Here is a 21,548-nt window from a genome sequence, read left to right as displayed (position 1 = left end):
TTATTTGCCTCTCACACTTGGACGATCCCAGGTCTACATGTCGTTTTTATAACTATAACAAAACGAATATGTTCGTGGAAAAGCCTAAAGAAGAAGTATATGATGTCATAATTAACGAGGTGACTATTTCTCCGTGACTTTTAGGGGAATGAAATACGGAAAATGTTAGTTTCTTCGAACAAGTACTAGATTCAAGATGGCCGCCTTTTATTTTTGCAGCGTGTTTTAGTTCTCGTGTCGATGGATGTGGACTCGCTATGTGCATGCAAGATTCTACAGGTAAGAAACATTAAAGATTGAGCTGTTCACCTAAAAACTCTAAACCGCGGCTTGTTTTGAAACGGTCGCTGAAGTCTGGCGTTCAGTGCCAAGAGATACCTAGACTCGATTACTCAGGATTACTTCAATCGCGGAGCATGAACTCGAATTGGTACTATCATAGCTTTGTGTCGTCAGGAGAGAATCACTTGTCAGCTGAAATGAAAGGCATGATATGAGCAAATCTCTTCGACTTTTTTAGTGGTTGTTTCTCTGTTAATTGCTTAATTTTGATCAGTGCTAACTGCAGCAATTTATGAAGGGTAAATTTTGAAACTTGTACAGTTCAAAGCACTAAGTGATTTCTGATAAACTGCTTGATTCTTCTTGCAATTTGCCTTATATTTGTTGGTAATTCAATGGGAGAATTTCAAATTAGATCAGGGTCACCTGGATCCTTATTTCATACACCACTTCTTATTTACAAGTAAGGTAATTTTTAAAATAAATTTAAATGAATACATAAATATTTACTCAAGCCCAGAATGAAAAGATTTTCGCATAGCCACATACAGTCCAACCTTCAGCAAGCGACCACCCAAAATGTGGTTGCTTACGGGAGGTGGTCGCTTATGAGCAAAGAACCACAGAAGGTCTCTTGCTATAGAATGTCTAGACACATACACTTTATGTAAGATACTTTATTGCCTGCAATTTCTAAAGTTATGTTACAATGTATGTGCAGTTCCATGTTGTTACCAAAATTCTTCATGTACCCTTAGTAGCAGAGTACATCAGAGATCAGACCAAAAGTGGTTGCTTACAATAAAAAAACAATAAAAAGTTATTAAATTGTCAGCCCCCGAAAGCAGTCTCGGTCACTCACAGGAGGTGGTCATTTATGAGAGTTTCCAACTTTAAAACCTTTACAGGAAAAGTTTTGGTGTTTTGGATAGACGTTTGCTAATGAGAGGTTGTCGAACATGGGGGTTTGACTGTAATGAATAAATAATGATTGTTGAGCCTAAGAATTTTAGCGGGGAGATAGTGTGGTGGTGTCTTTGAACTGACAGCTTTGCTACCCTTAAGACCTTTAATAATGACTTTTGCCCCAGGATGTAAATGGTTACTATTGTCTTGGCAACTTCTTCCTTCTATTTACATGTATGAGAAATGTATGGCAAGACGTTGGTCCATGTCAGGTTTTGTTGACACTCCTGCGGGTGGCACTCGAAGGAAACTTGGGTAGAGATGTGCTGCCAAGGTCTTCAAACCCTAACCCTGTTCCTTGATTCAGATAGTTTGTTTGAGACTAACACCATGGAATTCGATTGATTGGGAAAAAATTTTTTGTATCACACAAGTAGATCCCTCATTGCCAACCTTCACATTCTTTAAAAGGCATCCAAAGACACCAAATAGTGAGATTGTATACCTTGTTTAAGTCTCAGGACCCTGTAAACCATTCCCTGTTCAGTGGCACATACCTGTCTACAGGGTACGCATAATATATAGGCTCCAGCTGTCTAGGCCAAATAAGAGATTGCCAAGGGTTGACACCACAAGTGTGTTGCTCAATGCAGAAAAACACTTTTTGCCAACTAATGGCCTTTAAGAGGTAGTATTCCTAACTGACTCACATCAAACACCTGTAGCAATGCTGGTAATCTATTTACTGGATGATGGGGTTTGTTTGTTGTTTTTTAGTGGCTGTTTAAATGTGACAATGTACAGTATACTATTGTTCCTGTCAGTGGCAAGGAGGATTTAGTAAGAGCTTACCATGAACACTCTGAACAGGTTTGTTAATGCAAATTATTATGATCTTCTTGCCTGCAGAAAAGTTGCACATTTGCTTAAAATTTAGAAAATGTCATTAAATTGAAACTGCTTTTAATGTATCAGTCAATAGGACAAAAAATATTCATCTTTAGGATGGCTAAGGTGCTATATAAAATTAGTTACAACTACAAATGGTTTAAATTATTTGAAATTTTTGGACCCCATGGAAACCAACAGCTTGCCTAATATATATTTTCTGCTCTTATTGAAAACCCTTGGTCCAAGTTTTTACGTAATTTAATTATACTAATTATATAAATAATCATGGTGATTAATTAAGGGTTTATACTAGACACTTCAAATGCTTGCCATCACATGTAATATCCGTTGGACAATAACGCCCCTAACTTCTTGGTGTAAGGTACCCTGGCCCTTGGATACTTGTTAAAGAAATCAATAATATTTTTAAATCTCATGCGAGGAGCAAAAACATGTGTAAAAGCAGTGTGTTATATTTATGACATTTTTTTGTTTAGCTGAAGCACATTTTTCTTGTGAACTGTGGTGGAAATTTGAACATCCTTGAGATACTAGAGCCAGAGGAAGATGTCATGTTTTATATTGCTGACAGGTACTTGAAAAAGGGTCTTTTCCCCATGGGGGTACTCTGGATTTCAAGTGAAGGGAATGATCAATAGAATTTTCTGGGTTTGAAATTTTTAGATTGTGGGGTTTTGTTTTGGGTAGGAAAATTTGGCAAGTATGTTTTTGGGTGGCTTGATTTAAGTAGGGATTTCTCGAGTATTCAAAACAATCTAAGATTTGTGGTAGTGTCCGCGTTTCTTGGCTGCATACATGTAGTTCTGCGAATAAAGTACAACTGAACTTGTTTTGCTTTCTGGAAACATTTAAGATCAAAAATGCAGTATGGGTTTTTTGTGGTTAATTTTTGGTCCAGGGATTTTGGGAGTTTTGTTGAAATTAAGGCACCTTAGTGATTTTTTTCGGGTTTTGATATTTGCCCCCATCCAATTATTCCTGTTGTTTGAAATCCATATCCCTATCCTTTTGTCATTCACTGACTTACATTGCTTGGTCTGATCCACGTATTGTTCATGCCTCCTGGCATTTGAACTTGAGAAAACTGAGTTGTTCAGATATTTTGTGATTAAAATAAATTATATACCATGTTTTTTCAATTTATGAATGTTCTGGTACACTGCAGAGTATACTATTACAAACGTTGAAGGGGCTAGATGCAACTCGATTTAGCTCTACACAACAAAAGAAACCAAAAAAAAGGGAGAAAAGGTAGATAATAACATACACTACATAGACAGAAAAAAAGAAACTTAACCTATTTTTTGTTAGAAGCTGGTAATGTTTTCCATTTCAATAAAGTCATGTTGCCTAAAAAATAACTTATACTCCAAGTTATAATCAGAATGGGTGATCAGATTTCCCTCTACAACTGGGACAAAGGATGGTGAGAAATTTGATAAAGTTTGAAAAGGAACACGTTATAATCATTAATGTCCTTGAAATGTAGCCCACGGCAATTGGCATTCCTCTCTACATGATATTATAAAGTTTTCCCTAAATTTTCTTGATATCTTCCATCTCCACCATGATTTATTTTAAAAAAAACTCTGCCTCAACATGAAATTGATGCAATTTTGATTTAATATTATATACAGTGGAATCCTGATTTTTTTAACCATCTTGGGAAAGGAAAATTGGTTTGACTGTTAACTGGAAGTCTGGTTTGATTGAAATTATTTATCAGGCCCTGGTTGTTCAAACGTTAGATAGTGCTATCCACCAGATAAATCACTATCCAGCGGATAAGTGTTACGGAAATCAATTACGCTATCCACTGGATAGTGATTTATCCGGTGGATAGCACTATCTGACGTTTGAACAACCGGGGCCAAAAAATGATGGTTTGAGAAATCAAGATTCTTTTGTACAAACACCCCCCTGCCCCCTAGTCTCAGCCTAGGCACTGTTATCATATCCCAGGCACATCAATGAGTCAAATTTCAGGGGTTGTATGGTTTGTGAGAAATTTTGGATTTGATTGATACATAAACAAAAGCATTTACCATTTTGTTTTACATTTTAAGTCACAGACCACTGGATCTTGATAACATTTACAACCAGGATCAAGTCAAGCTGTTAATGAAGGAAGGGGAGCACCTTACAATTCCAGACTTTGATGATATCTATGTAGATTCAGAGGTAACATTTTTTTCTTAAGTTTAGGACCAAATATTGTATTAAATGAGGCTTAGTCCAGTGTTTTAACTAATTTAATTAACCTACAGGTAAGGGGTATGGGTGGAGGGGGGGGGGGGGGGAGGGTTAATTAGATAAAATAAGCTACATGTAATTTTTATCTGAAGCAATGTCATTTTATTGTGGGTAAGACTAAGGGATCTCTTCATTTTTGTTATTTTAAAGCTTCTAAAGCTTAACCACTTTGTATTATTAAGATGTACATGAAATTAAATTAAGTGAGAGATCTCAGAAGTAATATAAGAGTGAGGTCTTGGTAGGTCGGCAATTTATACAGTAATACAGTTAATGACAACTTACAGAATTTTTGCATAAACAACCTATGTTAATCTGGAAATCATTATCTCTTCACGCATGCACTAAGTACAAGGAAGAAGAAACCTTACACTTTACCTTCCCTCAAGTTAAAATGGTGTCTGACAGTGGGCTAAGGGACTGTTCATTTTTTTATGAGGTGGGGGGAGGGGGGGCTGGTGGAATTTTTTGAACTGCCATTACGAATTACCATGGCCCTCCCCCCCACTCAGTCCTCATTTTTTCTCATGCCCCCCACCCCCCCACAGACGGTCATCTTTTGGGGGTGACCCCCATTTCAAAAGAGACATTATCATAATTAAACCTGACATGTATATATTTTGTATATATTGTTTGTACAATATGATTTGTATTTTCAGTTCAATGTAAAGCTGTTGACAACTCATTCTACATATGTAGCAGCCACTTCTGTTGATTCAAAAAATAAATTCTGTCCATTTGCTAAGGCACTTCTTCACTATTTTTCAAACATAAAACAAATATAGAGAATCAAAAAAAAGAAAAGTCAATTTCCATTCTTTGGTTTATGGATCTTCCAGAACGTGTTGACCCCCACCCCCCAAATTCCACCAGCCCCCCCTACCTCAAAAAAATGAACGGTCCCTAAATGGATTAATATGTACACAGTTACATAATGCCAATACCCAGGCAGAAGTGCTCGGGCACCAACTGCTGTCATGCGGTGCTGTGCCAGTGCCATAAGTGTGAACATAACCTTACAGTTTCAGGGAATGTTGGCAGCGCTCAAATTGCGCGGAAAAATTTCGCATTTTTTAGTTGACTTCAATGTCATATAATTTGATTTGAATGAGGTTGAGAAATGACAAAAGCTGGAAACCTAACGAGCTGATAGTGTTATTAAAGGCCTTTAGATTTGTATGGCAGTGATGTTTATTCAAGCATAGCATTTACTTTACTACACAGATTGTCATTTAAGTTATTTTATACATGTCATCATTTTGTTACATTTGTTGGTAGGATGAGTTTGAAGACTCTGATGGAGAAGGATCCGAGCCTTCTTCAAAAAGAAGAAGAACAACTGATGAGGTATATATTATATATTCAAGAGTGGGTCTAATCAACAATTGAACAATGGAGTGCTGATTAGGCTAGGCTTAGAGTATGGTTTGAGGTTTAATGACACTAATTCACTAAATAAATACAACAACAGACTGTTTGGACTGTCTGGCAACTGCTTGTAAGGGTAAAGATCAGGTGATGAATTCAACACTTGATTATTTTTATACTGGCTCTTTATATTATTTTAGATGGAAGCTAACTTTTTTGCTTGGTAAACTATTATGCACAGTAGTCATAATATTATTTCCCCTCATCCTCCTTTAGTGGCCAATAACAAATTATCAAAAAAAAAATCTTTTTTTGCATTCTGATTTTTATATAAAATTAATTTAATGTGCATTTTTTATGTTTTAATTTCTAATGTTTTATGTTCTGAAACTCATTATAAACAGTTCATTAACTGTAAACAAAAGAAATCATTGTTGCGATTTTTCTAAGCGATTCCTTTTAATTACAAAAGGTTATCATCAAGGTTTGTTATGATCAAGAAACCAAGAGTTTCACCTTAAAAATTCTACTGCACTGTATTTTTTGCAACCGGCTTCTTGGTGTCTTGATATGAAATGAAAACCTTCCCAGGTGTACAGATATTTATATGATGAAACACTCCTTTGCGTGTTTGTTTTAACTACAAACATTTCCTTGTGGATGCCTTTAAAACATGGACAGGTCTGTTGGTCTTAAAGATAGAAAACATCATACAATCCCCACCTTTATAATAAGGACACCTCTGTGATGCTCTACACACGTGGATTTGTCCTTTTCGGAGATGTCTTTTAGTTAATAAAAGGTTTGGTTTATCTCCTAGGACTCCCCTCTTTCCAAACGCAAGTCAAAAAGACAATGGCACCAGGACAGGTGAGAAAAAGTCCTTTAAAATATTTTCGTCACATTAGAGATTGCACATCACTTGAATTTTGAGATTCTGCTTTTTTATTGATTCATTTTAACAGGCAGGAGATTCTGTACCAGTATTATGCGTATGCCTTCCATGGAAGTGCCGTAAGTATTTTCTGACAAAGTGTGGTTGCTAGTGGCCATCTTGAGGCTGCGCGGGAGAAGGCGCCTGGAGCCGAAATTGTTTCGGGATCGTTACTGGGGACACACCGGTCAGCCAAATTTTTCCCCTGCCCTTAGAAAGAGAAGTCCCAGAAGTCTTTGCGAAAGTTAACTCGGCCCAGGTTCCTTCTTGTTTCTTAAGTGGCGCATTGCACTATGGGACTGTTTTGGGGGAGGAATTCAGACCCTTTAAACCAGTCCCAAAGAGCAACTGGACAGAGCGCCGACCCAGGTCAAGTCAAATTGGCCAATTTGAACGCTAGGATCGGTGAAAAAAGGTTCAGGCGTCGATATCGACGACTGATTGGAGCGAGTAAACAGGAGGAACTCTTTATTTAAAACTAATGTATCATAGCGATCGTTTCGACCCATTGTAAGGCTTGTATTGATATGATCACTACGCTCAATTGCACGGAATGTTTTCAGCGTTCGTAGTGATCATACTTCACAAAACAATGGTGATCATGGAACACTTATTATTCTCCGTTTTTTGTAGTGTTTGTTCTTTTCCCTCTCTACCCACAATAACATTTATTATTTTCTTTAATTCTTCATCATTGCATTGCGTTTTGTTTGTTTGTTGTACAAATACGCTATCGTTTTTCCGTTTCAGGCTTCCCTGATCATGTATGAGTTAGCCTGGAAAATGAGTAAAGATAGCAATGACTTGCTATGGTGGGCGGCAATTGGCTTAACTCATCAGTATCTCTATGAAAAAATTGACAGGTATGTTGGAAGATATTATTTTAAGGTTCACTCACACTAACCCGGATGAATATGAAAACATGTCATTTTGTCGACCATCTGGCCTTCCATCCTAAAACCGCGCTCTTCGATCATCAAAAGTGAAGCTTTTTGAAAATTGTTTCCGTATATAAAGCTTAATTTCTAATTTGAAAACGCTGCTGTGTTGTTTGTGTGACGTGTTTTCTTGGAGCCCGGTTAATATGGACACTCGGATAATATGGACACTATGGCATGTACCCTTGATGTCCGTATTGACCGCGTGCCAGTGTATTGGTTAATGCATGGAACAAGACACCGATATTCGTACACCCGTTATAACCAGGGTTCGCACGCACCTTGAAAGTCGTTGAAAGTCGAAATTAAACGTTCAAGGCCTTGAAAGTCCTTGAAAATTGCAGTCGGTGCTGGAAAGTCCTTGAATTTCGGTGCTAACTTTATCCAACCCAGATTCTCAAGTATCTAATATGAAAGACCTTCAGGATAAAATTGCTCATGTTGTGGTAGAACTAAAAAAGACATAGACTCAAATCTCTTTTTTGCACTGAATGGAGTCCTTGAAAATTGCGAAATGTGTCCTTGAAAGTCTTTGAAAAGTCCTTGAAGTTTTTGTTGAAAAAAGGGTACGAACCCTGTATAACGAAGATATTTCCCCAGTTCCTTGACACTTTGCCGCTCTATCAGGCTTTTTTTTAGTGTTTCATTCCGATTCACAGCCGGCATTCGAAAGGGTTGTTGCTGTAGTGTAAAAAACTAGTTTTTCTTGTGTATTTTAGTGACAAGTATGTGTCAGATGCACAAAATCTTCATGAACATGTGATGAGACACAATCATGGGACAGACGAAAATGGAAGCTCCATCAACTGCCTGAAGATTGTATTTGATACAGAGTATCCTTTCTAACTGAAGATGTTTCTCTTTGAGATAGTCAAAACTGTTTCGGCATCGGTAGTTCTCTGGAAGTAACGTTTGCTACTCTTTGGAAATCTCTCGGAGTGTTTCGATTTAAAGGTAGAAACCGCACACAAAAAAGAGCTGATATTTCAAAGTTTAATTTTACTTTTAAAATGACTGAATTTACGTGTAAAAAATTCCAAATCTCGAAATTTATGTGACATAGCAATCACGGCTGGAATGTTCATAATCTATAAATTAGGTTAAAATAGGGCGTGGCCTTATGAAACACACGTTCAAGATTGAATAACGTGGAAATACCTTGTGCCTCAATGTCTAAGGCAAGAGTGTGAACAAGAGAGGGGAAAGTGTGGATTCAGGTCCTGCCGGTCTTCATGTTGTTTTATAGCGAACTAGCCTTGAAAAATTGGTTGCAGCCGGTTTTTGGTTTCTGCGTAGCAGACGTCGAAAGGAGTAGGGAATTGGGAGAAAGGGAAAAAGGAGGGGGGATTCCCTTCCCTTTGTCCTTTCGCGCTTTTCTTCCTCTCATCCTCCGCTTTTTGCGCCTGCCACACAGGCTAAATTGGTTTGTAGTGTTGTCCATGGACAACAACAACAGCATTTTTATTCTTTGTACAAAGTTGGATAGTTTGTCCCGCAAATACGGCTGGAAAGCTAGTCGTGCCGGGGCAACATAAGTACATGAATAACACAATTTATTAAAAACAAAAACCTTAAACTATTAGAAAGCCTTGCAGATTGCAACTTAAGATAAATAAAACACAGATATTAAGTGATCAAATTAACACAGCACTTACTGACGTACAATGCATTAAGACAAGTACTCTCTGACCTCTGACTCTTAAATGATAACACAAAAAGAAAAGCTCCCTGGATCGTCAGGGAACACTGCTTACGGATTAACAATGTTATTTGGGAGGGTATTGAATCAGAAGTTTTAATAATAAGCTTAAAACGTTGTGTCCTTGATATAGCAATCCAGACTACGCCTGTCACTGTACAGACATTGGTCACTTTTTGACAGCATCTGTCACTCACGCTACACTGCCTGCAGGTTTGTGTTTTGTAGGCTGTGCCAGGATCTTAGATGGTGGGAACGTCGCGAAAATAAGACGTGCGCGATCTGGGGAAGGGGGCGGTGGCACTGGCGGGAAAAAATAGCACCACCGCCCACTCTCTCTCCCCAGCCCCCGCGCGTTTTTTGCATCACTTTCTACTGCACGACAGCACTGCTATCTTGGAGCCTGGACCAGGCTGACATTTCTGTTAATTTTGAATTCTAGCTGTTGGGAAGAAAAATTTTATCAGTCCCAGTGCTTCCTTCTTCGTTTTTTATGGGTTTTTGTGTGAGAGATTAAAAAAACCAACACTTCCAAATTCCAATTCGATCTGGAACACACGGACACGTTTAAACGAGTTCACAAGAACTCCTAAGTGCTTCGTGGGTAAACAAATTACAATACAATTTACAATTTACAGAGATATAAAAAGTTAGTTGTAAATAAGCGGCTGGTATGCTTTAGGCTCGATTTCCACCGCTCTCTCCAGTCCTGTCTGGAGGAGGGCGGTCTCGCTTTCCCCAACAGCTGTTGGTAGTCAAGACATAGTATACTTATAATTTTGTCTACGATTAAAGGCGACAGCTTAGAACAACCATTGAATGGCAACACATCTTTTCTTAGGTTCAGAGTTTGGACAATCAAGGGAAAGAAGAAACTTCATGAATTTCTTGCAGACATGGGGTAAAATTTATTTTGTGACTTCTTCTCCTGCTTTGTTCACCAGTTAAAATGGTGGAATATTGCAGTCACTAACTCGAAGAAATTCTTAAAGTGAATGAAATTTCATATATTTGAACTGTGAGAGAAAAATTTAACTCACAAAAGATCATCGCAAAGATCATCATATTTAATTTCATATCTCCATCTTCTACAGGCTTATCAGGTGATCAGCTCTCAGTTTTGGATTGATAGGTCAGGGGCAAGGACACTGCACCGGTATCCTCCAGCAGTTATTGGTTCAAATCCCGTTTAAGGCGATTTTTTTCCTCGGTTTTTGTGCAACTGCTCAATTTACTTTCATAACTGTTATGATCTTTCACCTGAAAAGAAATTGCTAAGTTAGTATTAGTGGACCTTGCATACTCTTTTCAGATGAATACATAATTCACGATCATAGTCTTACTTCAGGGGCTTGTATCACCCCGCCATGAAAACTGCAATAAGGTTAACCCTGATTTCTGATTATTTGAGGAGACTGATTTAGTTTTTTTCTGAACTTACTTTTCCTTCAGAATCCCCCTGGTTCAGAGCCGACAAAAGTTTTATAGCATGGATTTTGATTTGAGGAACAACTTGAAGGGTTGGGTTGAAACATCAGCAGACAAGTTTGGGTAGGCACACTGGACTGTTATTTAAACGAATACCACATTAAAACACATTAACTCGATTCAACGCTTCATCTCTAGAATCAACGCCGCACCCAACCAGAAGAATACGGGGTTGATAATTATTGGAGGGTTAAAGGAAAAACTTTGTACAACTTTGCACTATCTACTTTTGACATCTTCCTGTTTTACATACCGCGGTATTATTCGCAAATGATTTATCCATATTTTATTAGTTAAGAAATGTGATTTTTAAATAAACGTCGCCCTTGAATGAACGCCGCATCGGAAACGCTAAAAATTAAATAAACGCCGTAGCGTTTAATCTAATAAAGATGGCATGGGTATTTGGATTTTACTTTACAAAAAAGCAGCAGAACCGGTATTAATTAATAAAATCTTGAGTCGGAAAATGGCTGGATTTGAAATAGCAAAACTAAGAATTCATTTGATGCTTATTTTTTTGTAATGCTTTTTAAGGTTGGACGAAATGTCTTACGGATCATTCCATGTTCAATACGGATTCAAAAACAAGGTAACAGGATGAAATATTTTATGTGAATCCACGTAGCTCTTTACCCTGCTAGCACAGTGGTTTCGATCTTTCCATTATCTAGGAAAGATGGAAGCGACTCTGCTAGCAGGGTAGTAGCTCTTATGCTGACATGTTAGTCCTTTAATGTATCTTTTTAATGTTGCTTGACTTTGTCATCTTTTCTCTTCAGCTGTGTGCAAGCGATGTTGTTTACGCCGTGAATTCTCTTTTGGAGGCTCCGGTATGATTTAAATCAATGCAGCTATGACTGTTTTCATTTCTTGTACGCTATTTAACGCATTTCAACACCACCAGGCAAAAGCAAATCAGGAGTTACAATTAAAGAAAATGCTACTTTTTTTTATTGGCACAGACTGAGGGAATGACAAAATGGGACAATTTCTTGGAGGCACTAGATGCTCTGTCAAGGTAAGCCGGGAAAGCTCAGTCCTGATACTCGGATATCATTACAGCTAATAATAATGCGGAGTGTTAAGATGCCCGATTTTTCTGCGCTTCTGGAGTGGTGGCGGCTTTTTCGTTGGTTTCTCAAAACATAATTTAACACACGGAGAAGAAAAGAAGCCTATAATATAATTTTGAAAATATCGTTGAGCATGTAGCAGTAGACTGCCGGTTTGCAGTTTAAACCCGTCGCCTTAAAAAAGTTCAAGTTACTAATCCCAGCGAGTCTCCTGGCGAGCACTATCGTAAAACAACAAACAAAATATTACTCCCTCGTTTCTCTTGGCTTGCGTATGCTAAAACGTTTCCCAGTGGTACTCTTGTAACTTTAGAAGGAAAATAAGAGGCTGTTGACAATCTTAAGTTGGGAAATTTCTCTTATTGCAGTCAATTTCATCTGTTGACTGAAAATGTTGTGTGGTCTTTAATTGGGAATTCAGTTTAAAGTCCACGATCAACATGCCGTCTGTTCTTCAAGCGTACCAACCAGGTGATCTTCAAAAGTATCCCTATTTTCCAAAGTTGCCAGCACTAGTACAATACTTTAAGGTTGAACTTCTTGCAAGTTGCAAAAAGTTAATTCAACTTTCATTGGTTGCTGTGCATGTAATGTCAAAATACAGAGCTGCGGCAAAAACCGCATCTACAGTATCTCTGCTGGGTGGAAATATTATGCCAAGCATAGCGCTGCAACACTTGGATTATGGCGAAAAGCATGGAAGGTTTCCTGAGGTCGGTTATGTGCTGTCGCAAAATTCAACCCAACAGTATTTAGTTCGCTCTGTGCTATCGTTCCGTGCTTACGTTTCCATTATTTATGCTCAGGTCCAACAGTGAAAAGCTTCAAGATGGTATTGAAATGGCAAAAAAGCAGGCAAGTCTCAACTTTAGTGCAGTATTTCCAAGATTTTCCTTACTTCACGCGAAAAAAAATTCGAAATAAATTTGTCCTTGATCCCGCTCTCGTAAAGCTCCATTGGAAAAATCTATCACGAGACACGCCCTCACATAAAGAAGAAGGACGCGGTTTCAGTAAATACATATCGCTAATACTAAATTTCCCCTTGCATCTTAACTAAAGGAATGAGAGCGATCTACTAAGCCCGTGAAAAGACATTCTCTTTTGGGCTGTGCTAGCCTATCCTCAAAGCGAATTACTCTGACAAAAGAGTGATTCATTTGTAAGGTGCTTGCGCTCAAAACGTTAACTTTTGAATCCTTACGAAGCGCAACTTATCTATCTCACTAGAGAGAGTTTATTTCTTCTTTCATGCACTAGCCCACCGAAGCAACTCAGCAGTTTCTAGCCTGAGTATCAGGCCTTCCTAAGGGGCTAGGGGAGAGGAGAAGAGATGTGAGAAGGGGGAGGGGGGAGGGGGAGGAGGAAAAGGAGTTCCTTTCCTTTCGCTCCCTCCCTTTTCGCCTCTCTCCTTCCCCTTTTCCCCCAGAAACGCCTGATACTCAGGCTAAGCAGTTTCTAACTTCTTAATCTTCTTTCAGTTGATTGCTGTTGTAAATCAAGTACGATCATTAATTGATATGCACCAAGTGATGTGCGCTGGACACTTTCTTTACTCACATCTCAGAGAGGTACTACTTAGTAGCACATAAAACGATATCGGTCACTGTTAACTCATAATAACGGGTTTATATTGAGGGCATCGGTGGAATAGAGATTAGAGTAGCAGCATCGTTGTGTTATAAAAATAACTTCCAAGACTGAGAGTAGAGGTGGGTAAGGAGGAGATTGAGTAGAGCCATGATGGGTGGCAGGCGATCCCCTCTTACTGCGGACAATTGTAAAAAGAGCGTTTGTTGTTTGTTACTGTCCATCGCTGCCGTTAGGGACGGAGTAACGCAATGCTCCACGCGTAGGGGCGGGGAGCATTGCGTGACTCCTGGCCTAGCGGCTGCATGCGATGCAGACCAGTTCTTTGCATAATTGTCTTGAGTGGTTCCAAAATTAAAACGACCTCTCCTAACCTCCGTTCTTCAAGGTGAACCCATTTAGAAAGCGGAAGTGGAATAACGATCAGAAAAATTAGTCTGGGGAGATTCATACCAGAAACGCACAACTGAAATGGGCCTAGCTTTATGCTATTTAACTATGACATTTTCTTACTATCTGCTAGATGGTAAGTTATGAAAACAGAAAAGAAAAAACCGTGCAATTCCGAGTTCATTGAACTAAAATGTGTCACTGCCTCTTTGCATTGATTTTCAGTACAAATTGCCTCAAAACACATTAGGCTTTGCCACGGAGCCTATTAAGTGCCATTAAATTACACTTTTAATTTCAAATCTCCTCCGAAGTTTTGCCTGCGCCCTGACATTTTTCCCGACTTTTTTTTTCCTGAGTCCTCACTTTTTACCCGACTTTTTCCCTCCGTCTTTGCCGTCAACCTATCAGTAGTGTAAACCTCATCAGACTTTTATAGTTACAATTATGAAATTTTCTTACTGTTGTAGGGCATACCTGACTTGAACATGTTCAGTAAACCCGCCGTTCTTGGAGCTTTAGCGCGATTTGTATTAAGTGCTTATGTCGCAATGGTATGTAGGCGATTTATTTTCTGTTTCAGTCGGCGCTCTTTTCTTTATGGTAATGAAATTTTGTTGTGAAATATCCCATGATTCAATTGAACATACCCTATTTGAGCGAATAAGTGCCCTGGCGCTTATTTCAAATTTCAGCTCAAAGAATGGGCGCTTATTCGAAGGAGGGCGGTAATGGAAGAGGGGGGGGGGGGGGGGGTGCTTATTACGTTTTCCTTTAAATGAACTAGATCATGGTCTAGTTGTTCCTGGGAAGTTGACAGCATTTACTAAGAGCGCGGCAATAGGACAAAAATTAAAAGTAGAGATAACGCTCATAACGGAACTCTGCAAGCGTGCACATGGATATAGGAATAACTGGAAGTAACATAATGCAAAAGAAACTACCGGTTTTTTTCTTTACTTTCTTTTACTGTAGTTGAAGCCTAAAAAGTTAAAAATAAAGTGGCAGTAGAAGCTGGTTTTCCATTGTATCCCTACTATTTAAGAAAGTGACGGGGAGGGGAGGGGGGCGCTTATTTGGGAGAGGGCGCTTATTAGAGGAAGTACGGTATTTATAAAATGTCTGTCTCTGGCTATAAATGAGGCTTTTTTGTTTACTATAACCGTATGCTCCTTTTCTTTTTTTTTGAAGTCAAAGAACAAGAAAGCAGCTGCTCTTCCTTTTGTTCTTGCCGCTCCTTTGGATCCAGAAAAAGGTATGGATAGTAACTATATACAGAACTTGACTTCGTGAAGAGCGGGTGGAAATCCTGTTTCTTCTCTCAGACGGACAAAAGTGTCCATGCTGTTTTCAATCGTTTCGCTTTGTCTCTGTGTGTTTATAGAGCTGGCTGGGGATCAGCTAGTCTGATAACCTAATGGTTTACCCAACCTCTAGGCTGGGATGATTTATGCTGATAAAATACACACTGACTTTATTGCATTTAAACTTTAAAACTTCATAATATTGTCTAACAGTTGTGTTATATATTTTTTTGGTAATCCTCTGTTTGTTGGGGCAACGTGGTTGATGAACTGTAGAATCGCGCTGTTGCCTTTCCCATATTTATTGCATGTTCTTATCTAAAGATTTGTGCTACTGGCCGTTCTGAGGTCAATCTTGGATGTATAGACAGAAAATTTCTATCCTCCTCCTTCCAAATCAAGGATAAAAAAATGTTTTGGCCGTCGCGCGCCTTCATTTTTGATTAGGGTGGAAAGGGGGTCTGCCATTCTATTTTATTCTGTCTAGGATTTTAGCTCGGTGTTGTGTTGAATTGCCCAATGGAGAGCTTTAGATTCTGAGACGAGGTCGACTACGAGTACGAGATTTTCTCAATAATGAGTATTGCTCACGCGTGAACCAGTGTCATTTTATGCGGGAAAACGTGATAGCCGTCGTCATTCTACTACGAGTTTTAGCGAGGTCGCAGTGGCGGAAACAAGTTATCAAATGTAAGAAGTTTGATCATTTTGCTATCGAGAAAGGGTTTAACCTCCTTCAGTATAAATAACTGCACTAACTTTTTTGGTGATAAAAAGTAAAATGAAACTTTCCGGGATGTCTTTTACAGTTTTTGAAAACACGCGCTAAAACTTTAAGTCAAATCTCGTCCTGACTCGTACTCGTTCTCTTCCTCAAATCTAAAGCTCTAAGTTCAAGTTTAACCTCTTTAATGGTACTGTTTGGGAACGCATACTTCGCTTCTTTTATTGCCTATTACGAAGTTGCGCGAGAAATTGGGGCCAAATTCGTCTTACGAAACAGTCCCATAGTGCCATTCGACACAACAAAGACCCGGTCTCAAGCTCAGCCTCTAAAGAGTAAGGGCGCTTATCAAAAGTCAGAGCTGGCCAGCCTGACCTGTCATTTTGAAAACGAAGGAGTAGTCTTTTCTCGAAATTTTCACTAAAACTATCATTTCCCTGCATAGCACGTAGGAATAAACTGATCTTGATAACTGCATCGGTCTGGCCCGCCAGTTCTGACAACAGGTAAGTGCCCTTTAAATTGCAACACATGTTTTGGAGGAGGAGTAACCTAAGACTCGACTTGTGTAATAAAAACGTCTGTAAAGAGTCCCGCTCAGTTCATTTGTTGTTGTCACTCTTTCAGGGACTTGTCTTTTAGTGGGAATTCCTCCCATCGCTGATGATTCAGGCAAAAAGTAAGTGTGCAAGTACCGTAGTATAGAGCGGTTTTCACTTGACTGTCGAAAGGGATTGGTTTTGGTTTTGGTTTTGGTTTTACTACGCCCTTTGGTTGGCTAGTGTATTTACTTTGGTTTTGGTTTTACGACAGTCAAGTGAAAACCGCTCTATCCTAACTAATCTACCAAGTGCCTGAATACAAACGCTTCGATCACTTCGACTCGTGTCACTTGAATTCGATTATAAATGCAGTGGAACTCTGTTGATACGGTCACCAATGGGCCAAAAAGAAATTGGCCTTATTAACGGGTGATAGTATTAAGGAGGGTTTTTTTTTACGAGAAAATCCGGGTATGACCATTTTGCCAGGCGGCCAACAAAAGTGGCCGTAAGGCGGGGTTTCCTTGTACTTGTAATGTTTTTACACATCGTTTCAACTCTCCCGCATGTTGGGTAGAAGGAAAATTTGTGTATAATGCCTAGCGTAGGCGCTATTTTTTGTTTCGCTTGGAAAATAAAATTCAATTGGGCAAGTAGTAGAGCGAACACGAGAGAATGTATGAAAACTGCTAAAATTGGTCCTGAACTCAGGTCAGAATTTTAGCCAGGAGAGTCATTTGTAATACTCAACTCTTATTGTGGAAGACACAAAATACGTAATAAGCAACGTTTCAAAATTGACCCTGAACTCTTTTCTCGAGTCTAAACCTTCGTTATTGCTGTTTCTCTTTTAGTTTTCTTGGAAAAGCCTTTGAAATGGCTGCCAGTAAAACAAAATCACGGACAATTCACGACCACTTTGACCCAGCTGGTATGTTTTAGTCTCAACTGCAGGTTTAGTTATATGGATGTTCATTTAATTGACTTTTTCAATCCTCAAGCTCGCTACTACAAAGGCATGTTGCGTGGAAGACCCTCGCGACTGAGGTAAAATTTCTACACGCGCGAACGCTAAAGAATCTAAGCTTGGGAGAGAAGAATTTCTATTCTCGTCGATGGCCTGTTTCAGCTGTTCAGTGACATCACTGGGACATAAACTAAACAGGAAAGAAAAAGGCGCGGGGTCTTTTTTTTTTCGCTCCGCTCTTTGAACGCCCAGGTAAAACTGTTCCTGCCGCTGGGAGTTTATCCGAGCAAGTTAATGAGACGCGGGGGTCAGCAGAGCGGGTTGGACTTGACTGTCTTCAAGTCATGGACAAAGTAACTGAACTCTGAAGTGCTTTGCCGTGTGCACAAGCCATTTAATTGAAAATCTCGTGCATCACATTAGAGCATTGAAGACTTGCGTTGCTGTTCTGGTCGGTTGGTAACTAGGCCCATAAGGAGATTTCACTTAGCTTGTAATACCTTCTAAAGTTAGTCTCTAGTTTTCCTACTGACAGACTGTCCTTTCATTTTTATTGTAGTGATTGAAATGAAGAGCGAAGATCGTGGAAAGTTCTTTGATGCATTATCTGCTCTTCTAATTCCGAAATAATATCTATTGAAAGAAATAATGATTTTTCATCATGCCCCTTCTCTGTAAAAAATCTGTAAATATTCAAACGATGCTTGAATGAGCGAGTAAGCTGTTTTTCATAAGGGGACGCACTTCCGAGACACCGCGGTCCATTTTCGTCCTTGCTTCATTGCTGCTTTCTTAGTCATCAGAGGAATATCATTAGAGAGACTATTGATGGACAAAAGCCACCTCAATCTCCCCTTGTATGTGAACTTCACCCGCGGCTTCTACCACTGTGAATCCATACCGTCGGACACGTTAGTTATTGTGATCTCCGGGTGGGGCAGTCTTTTGTGGTATACACGAGACCAAGTCAAGTCCTCCTCTCCGAAGCCGTGTGTAAATAACTTGGGTATATAGATGGTGTAATGTGAGTGAAAAGCTCTTAAATTTTATCTTATGTACAGTTTTACAAGGTTTAATTAAAAGCTACAGGTGACCAACCATTCGTTGTGGAATTTTGAGTATTTTCTTTATCGCCTTGCCAGGCAGGCTTGAGATCTATTCTTGTGATTTTACTATTTTTCTGGTTATTTGATGGCGCCAGCATCCACAGTTTAAGAAATTGTGATGTTTTCGTTCGAAACTCTTTGGGTTCGAGCAACCATCTTTGGGACTTAACAGTCTCTGTGAAATAAGCCTAGATTTCTCGGGCGATTTAACAAATATCAAACACTATCACCACCAATGAGCGCTGCTAAAGTAACCTGGAGCGAATTATTGACGATATGATGTTACATCCTCGGAGACCCAGGGGCAGTAAGTCGGGCCGCAAGAAAAGGCGCGACGAAAGTTTTCAAGCATAGGCGGAAAAGCCCCTGGGTATCGTCTCTAACCGGACCATTTCCACACGGTCAAGCGGTCAAGCTCAAGCTTGTATTTGTGGAAAAGCGTCTTAGTTTTTGGGTAGACAGTATTTTAAAATGGAGAGTTTATATCAACCTGAAAGCTTCCGGACTGCGTGCATTTCTCTGGTGCATGAGCCAGACAAGCCGTGATCGAGTCAATAGCCGTCGTGTACGAACTCACGAAAAGAACTCAGGAGATGCTGTTCGCCTATTGGACTCAATAATACAAAGCATTTTTTGTGTCCAATCAGGAGCCAGCATTCGCTTGACTGTTTGGAAATGGTCCGGTGGGAGTCGGTATCCAGGGGCTCTTCCGCCCATGCTTGAAAACTTTCGTCGCACTTTTTCACCCGGCCCGACTTACTGCCCCTGGGTCCCCGAGGATGATAATGTTAACGCCACTGCTTTACAGTTTTAACACAATCATTTTTTAGAAAGGTAGCAAGGTCCATTAAAAACATCAGTACCACGACGCAATGCTCTCGTTGTCGGGAAGAATTTTTCCACGGTACTCAACAAAGTTTTATGTGGGAAGGCTCCACCTGAAGGTCCAACCCCTTACTCTTTAATTTTATATACTATTTTTGAAAGAAAAGATGCTCCTTTTGTATATCTTCCACTGACCATTGGTACGCCTTTCACAGACCTAGTTTAGAACGTTTCATCCCCTTTAACTGCTGTAAATTCACTGTCTTTAAAATATCCAAAAAATCACAAAACCAAGAAAACAAATTTTCTCGACTTTGCCAGACTTTGCCAGAAAATCTTCCATCAGCCTTTGTAGGTTATTTTTACCAACGGAAAAACAGATTTCCCTACCGGTCCCCAGTGCCTGAAAGCCTGAATTTGAAGGGTTCAGGTCTTTAGTGTTTCTCTAGCAATTCAAGCATCCTATTCAGGGCAGAAACGCTCCGCTAGGTTGCCAATAGAGCACCTTATCTTCAAAGGAATAAACGCTTTGCGTGATGATGAGTTTCTTCAAAAGATATTGAGTTTTGTTTACTCTCGTCGGTATTGATCGATCAAACACTCTAATGACTCACCAAGTGGTTTGTGGCCACACTCAGAACAGTGATACTCAATTGTGTCTACGATTAATTGGTGGTCGGAATACGCGGTCCTAAGCAACGAATTAAAAACTCGGCGACAAAGAAAGACTTTCCGGTCCTTATTTGACACGACAGTGGATTTAAAAATCACCTCCTTCTCTTACTCACTCACTGCTTTGTGGACGAAATAGGACCGAGAAAAATCGAGCCTCAAACTGGTCCCACAATGAATTTATGCATGGCTGAAATCGAATTGAAGCAGGCCAAGATTACTGTTTTATCATGAAGGCTGTTTTAATGAAGACGAAATGTAATAAGACAGGACGCTCCAATGCGCGCGCACTTTTCACTTCTGGCAAAAAGCTATCAAAAGATCTCATTTTGTTTTTGAAAAAGCTCAAAATATCACAAATTTTGTCATAGTAATGATTTTTTTAAAAAAATTTTTAACAGAACTTCGAGTCGTACAGTTCGGTCTGGAGTCATACTAGCTCCTGATTACAAAGACTAAACCAAATCAGACTCCCGCGGAGTTTGTTAATCACTCGTATTGGACTCAGTTCAATTACCATTTTTTAATAGTCATTATACACTGCTTATCCTTGTTTCTTGCTTGTTTGCCCATGTAGTCCCTTCATTATTTAGCAGTCTCATCAATTTTAGTGCCACCAAGCAACCAAATATTTCCCTCCAGAGTAAGTTTCCCAGGAAACTCACAATAATGGTCGATAGGAACCTGGGGGGAGGGCCCGACCGTAATATATGGACCATATAAGTGTGTGCGGCTGTGAAAAGTAGGATTTTCAATTCAAGCAGTTTAGTCTGGGATAGGATATAGAAATCAGAGGATTATCTTCTGAGGAATCATTTGTGGCAAACTTATCCGTAGGCATGGTAGACATAGTATGAAGATTGTTGTCTAGGTAGAGATTTTTTGGCCGGGGGGGTACTCGATATATCCCTGGGTGGGGAGGTACGGCGTGGCCCCTCGTGCCCTGACCCTGTTTAAGTCAAATATCGCTGATTTTCCTACCCTGTTTAAGACAGAATTCCGATTTTTGATACCCTATTTAAGACATTAAAGCTTGTAAAAATTTTGCTGTTTATCGTCCAAGAAAAGATATCCTGTTTAAGACAAAAATTGATAAATCGATACCCTGATTAAGACAGAAAAATGATAAATTCGATCATGGGCTCCTGATTCGATACCCTGTTTAAGACAAAAATCCCGAAAAACATACCCTGGCTGGCCGCACGTCCCCATTAAGCCCTTGTAAGGGAGTACCCCCCCCCCAGGATTTTTTGATGCCTGGCTAAAATAGGAAGTCAATTTGCAGGGTTTGTTGGTCAGGGTTCTTGCTAGAGTACCCCCCGGACAATTTAATATTCCATCTCCGAGGGGCATCTCCTTATTCTCCTACTCTTAGAAATTTTTTTGTGGGCCAGGGAGCAAGCCCTCCAATCAGGGGGAGTCGCGAGACGTCACGTGTATAAAAAGCGGCACACAAAAGGAGTCGGGAACGCTAGAGGCTCAAAGAGAAAAATGAGAAAAAACCCTTTGTAAACAGCTCTCGAAATAATCGGAGGCAAAATGCAAAATTTCGAGAGACAAGCATAATTCTTA

At 39.5% G+C, this 21,548-nt stretch overlaps 1 protein-coding gene across 1 annotated transcript; it reads left to right on the top strand.

Moving 5' to 3' along the window:
* LOC140951479 (cell division control protein 45 homolog) lies at positions 1-18,462 on the top strand. Its single transcript, XM_073400737.1, has 23 exons — positions 1-119; positions 220-279; positions 1,966-2,058; positions 2,577-2,671; positions 4,167-4,281; positions 5,632-5,700; positions 6,542-6,591; positions 6,687-6,735; positions 7,406-7,518; positions 8,313-8,426; positions 9,434-9,505; positions 10,134-10,193; positions 10,745-10,843; positions 11,318-11,372; positions 11,563-11,613; positions 11,746-11,801; positions 12,663-12,711; positions 13,338-13,427; positions 14,307-14,390; positions 15,028-15,091; positions 16,492-16,543; positions 17,261-17,337; positions 17,933-18,462. The coding sequence occupies exons 1-23, from the start codon at positions 69-71 to the stop codon at positions 18,001-18,003; spliced, it is 1,689 nt and encodes a 562-aa protein (XP_073256838.1). The 5' UTR covers positions 1-68; the 3' UTR covers positions 18,004-18,462.
* The last annotated feature ends 3,086 nt before the right edge of the window (positions 18,463-21,548 follow it).

The sequence above is a fragment of the Porites lutea genome, chromosome 11 (assembly GCF_958299795.1).
Source record: "Porites lutea chromosome 11, jaPorLute2.1, whole genome shotgun sequence".
NCBI classification, from domain to species: Eukaryota; Metazoa; Cnidaria; class Anthozoa; order Scleractinia; family Poritidae; genus Porites; species Porites lutea.
This window is presented reverse-complemented; position numbering and strand designations above follow the sequence as displayed.